A 3672-nucleotide genomic window follows, 5' to 3' on the forward strand; every position below is an offset into this window, starting at 1 on the left:
GAAAGAAGGAAGAGAAATAGATGAAATAAGGCAAAGTGTTTTTTTAAAACAAGCGTGGGTCCCATGGCCTTTACTCTCTTTCTTTTGCTTTCTTCAATGCACACATGTGAACGTCCGCCTCCCTTTTCTCATTTTTTTTAATTTATTTAATATTCTTTCTTTCTTTTCATATTTATTTATTATTTTTTTATACCTTACACGCACATGTGGAGGGAAAGAAATAAAAGAAAGTGGGTGGGAAAAACGGTTTGTCTCTCTCTCTCTCTCTTTTATTATATATATAATGTCAAACTCACACACACGCGCCCGCAATTGTTATTTCCCTTTTTTTTAAATGTAGTATTCCTTTTCCTTCTTCCTCCTTTCTTCTTTTTTTTAATAATATTATTATTATCTCTATTTTTTAAAAAAAGTTATAACTTTAGATTTTATCTAAATTAAATCCAATAATAATCTTCTAACTAAAATTATTTATCTCTAAATATTTCTCCAAAATTACTCATTTGCTCTAAATTAATTTAATTAATCTTAGGTTAATTTTTGGGATGTTACAATTCACAGTTGAAATTTAAATGCATATGCTCTTGCAAAAGGGATTACAACATTTGTTGTAACCTATCATATAAAGTGTTTATTCATATATTGAGGAAGTTATACCATTGGCTCTATGTGAATTGGTAACCATTCTGTAGCAAACATAGTCTTAGGTAGTAAATAGGACCTATTATTATATTACTGGCCAAGGTAATCCATATAAATAAAACTCAAACACGATAAGGATGGTTAAGTGATATATGATGCAAGAATGTATACCATATGATACAAAACAGCTAAATTTTAAATGCATATGCACATGCAAAAAGGATTACAACATTTGTCATGACCAATCATATCAAGTGTTTATTCATAAATTGAAGAAGTTGTACTATTTACTTTTTTTATGTGGTACCCATTTTATAGCCAAAATAACCTAAATCATAAGCTTGTAGAGTTAATTAAATTAATATCCTAGACAAACACATGATGACTAATACAATGTGTAACACTGCCATATCATCAGTGATAACATTATACTAATTAGGATGGCTGCACAAATAAATCAATCCTCTTTGAAAATTGTTTACAAAATAAATCTGATGCAAATTATAATTATAGATAAATGTGCAGCAAACTTATTAGATGTATGTAGAACCAATAAGCAACTGTATAAATCTGAAATAGTGAATTGGTAATAGTCAAGCCATTGGCTAAAGTACTGATTATCTACTCTTAATATATAACATGGCCTATACCATGTAATAATATTACAATGCTTATTGGAGACACTATGTTGGTCTAAACCATATGAAACACCCAGATAATAAAAAAATAAAAGATGAAAAACATAAAAGAAGTAAACTCTAACAATAACCTTCACAAGTCTTGACTAAAGATAAAATTCTCTTCACATAGCTAAGTCACTGCCGGCAAGGTCAGGGTGTAGAGGGTCGATATACCAATAGACTTTGGTAGCATTCTTGAACTCCTCCAAACAATTGCTTCCTGCAAAAGAATAAAAACAGTCATTATGACAAACATAGGCAAATAATGTAACAGAACTTTATGCAATCAAAGGGATATAAGAGGATAATCATATTACCGAGGCCTCTAAACAAAATAGCATATCGAATGACTACATAAAGTAGGCTCTTATGATCTTTGCATGCTTGGTATGTTGTCCATGCATCCACTACATAATCTCTTTGTAAGACACAAGGAATCATGTCCCGCCTATCTCAAGCATAAGGTGGAATAAAATCATTAAGCATAAAATACAATTATTGTTTGTGAAATTTATTGTGGTAAATAAATGAATAAGAAAAATTATGATTATCAATTAATTTTTGCAAAAGAAATCATAGAGGGTGCAAGACTTAAGCCAAAGTAATAAACTTCATTGAAAAAGACATGATAACGTCGATAAAAAAAAGCCTATATTAAAGAAAAATCAACTATGAAGCAAAACATGGCATGCTTTATATCATATAAGGTTCATTAATGTCCCAAGACTTGCTTTAGATAGTGAACGTTCTAGACAAGTCCTCACTAATGATGATAATGAAGCTATGAATACTTATATTAATAATTTCTTAATTCTTAATATGTTAGGCGACAATAAAAATTAAATATTAATTCTAACTAATATATATCTCACTGTATATCTTGTAGAACTATCCACAGCTTCCTTGTCAATAGGCCATCATGAATTTCGACGTTCTCCCATTTAAGGTCTCCAACATGCACACAAAGACCAGCAACATCTACAAGAGAAATTAATTAGTCTGATGTGACCACTAATGACTATATGACATAAAACATACTAACATAACATGAATGAAAAATTACTCACCGATTAGATGGGAAGAAGGGAAATTACTTGCCTTGAGGTCATAAACTAAACAGAGCTTGAAGTTATGGCCAAGGAAATTAGAGGAATGTTCACATATTTCAGAACACAGCAACAATGAAATGTGATACTTCCTATGAACAGGTTGACCTCCACGGTTCACTTCTAGGTTTGTGATGTCATAAGTTTTATCAACTTTAAATCGGTTCCTAAACCGAGCCAGGATCTCAGGGCCCTTAATCAACACTTCCATTCGAGTACCCTTAAGATATTTTAAGGAAAGAAAGAAAAGTTAAATGTATAATAGATCTATGAGAATGAAAATATAAATGGTTAAAGTAAAAATACCTGAGCATCAAATACCATAAGGTTAATGGACCGTGCATGCTTAGGGTAACCGAGATCAAGCTCATAAACTTTGTCACCAACACAAGGATAAATATGGTCTACCTTCACAAGTATACGGCGACTGATCTTGGTGAGATCAAGACTATTGAGCATATCATAATGGTGTGCGTCCGAATCCATATGATTAGATGAAGCCATATTGAGGTGGAATCAGAAAACTATAGAGATGGTTGAAAAATCTGACAATGGAGATGATATGGGCAAACAGAGGTAAAGATCCAGGAGGAGTAGACAGACTGGCTTCTAAGATGAATGATTTGGAGTAGTAACTGGTGGGTTTGAAGAGAATGGCGTGCTAGCATGGAAGGAAAGTGAAAAATTTACCAGGAGCTATTTCCAAAGAATATGAGTGAACGGTGATGTGAGGCACAGACAGTAGAGTCCATTCCATCTCGATAGGGTTTTTGAGAGAAAGGGATATTTTGCTTCGGTTGAATAAGTGATGTTGACAGCTTTAATTATCACCAGTCTTAGAAATCGATACTTATAATTTTTTTTTCTGGAGGAAGGAAGCAAAAGCATGGTCACTTGGTCAAAGAGATAGGAAACAGCTTTAATAATGATTCTTCCTTTGTCCAAGGGGTAATTATGAGTAACCATCAGATAAAGGGCACCTTTCTAAGGAATATGAAATAACTTTTTGTCCTCTGGCATTGAACTACGAAAAACCAAAAAAGCCCCTAACCTCCTTCATATTCTTCAAGACACGTGAAGGAGCTATATTTTACATGTCTTTAAAATGCCAATATTACCTTGAGTTACTGTTCATAAGGATTTACTTGGAGAATAGATTTCTATAATATAATGATTACTTTTATTAATATTATAGTTTTTTCATTCTTTATTTCTCATGATTAATATACTTACTAAAATTGAGG

General features: G+C 32.1%; 1 protein-coding gene across 1 annotated transcript; it reads right to left on the bottom strand.

The window, feature by feature from the left end:
• Positions 1-1186: 1186 nt before the first annotated feature.
• Positions 1187-3062, bottom strand: LOC129304924 (uncharacterized). Its single transcript, XM_054944769.1, has 5 exons — positions 2735-3062; positions 2390-2648; positions 2195-2300; positions 1640-1770; positions 1187-1542 (listed from the first exon to the last, which is right to left on the bottom strand). Exons 1-5 carry the CDS (start codon positions 2930-2932, stop codon positions 1445-1447), a joined length of 792 nt encoding a protein of 263 aa, XP_054800744.1. The 5' UTR covers positions 2933-3062; the 3' UTR covers positions 1187-1444.
• Positions 3063-3672: the final 610 nt, after the last annotated feature.

This window comes from Prosopis cineraria, unplaced genomic scaffold (genome assembly GCF_029017545.1).
Source record: "Prosopis cineraria cultivar Desert tree isolate PC_DT_omini unplaced genomic scaffold, ASM2901754v1 PC3, whole genome shotgun sequence".
Lineage (NCBI taxonomy): Eukaryota > Viridiplantae > Streptophyta > Magnoliopsida > Fabales > Fabaceae > Prosopis > Prosopis cineraria.

Coding starts and splice junctions, on each gene's coding strand:
- LOC129304924 (XM_054944769.1), bottom strand. CDS start 2,932: ATGGCTTCATCTAATCATATGGATTCGGACGCACACCATTATGATATG. Junction 2,301..2,389: donor CCCTTCTTCCCATCTAATCG/GTGAGTAATTTT, acceptor TTTCTCTTGTAG/ATGTTGCTGGTCTTTGTGTG. Junction 1,771..2,194: donor ATAGTTCTACAAGATATACA/GTGAGATATATA, acceptor TGCTTGAGATAG/GCGGGACATGATTCCTTGTG.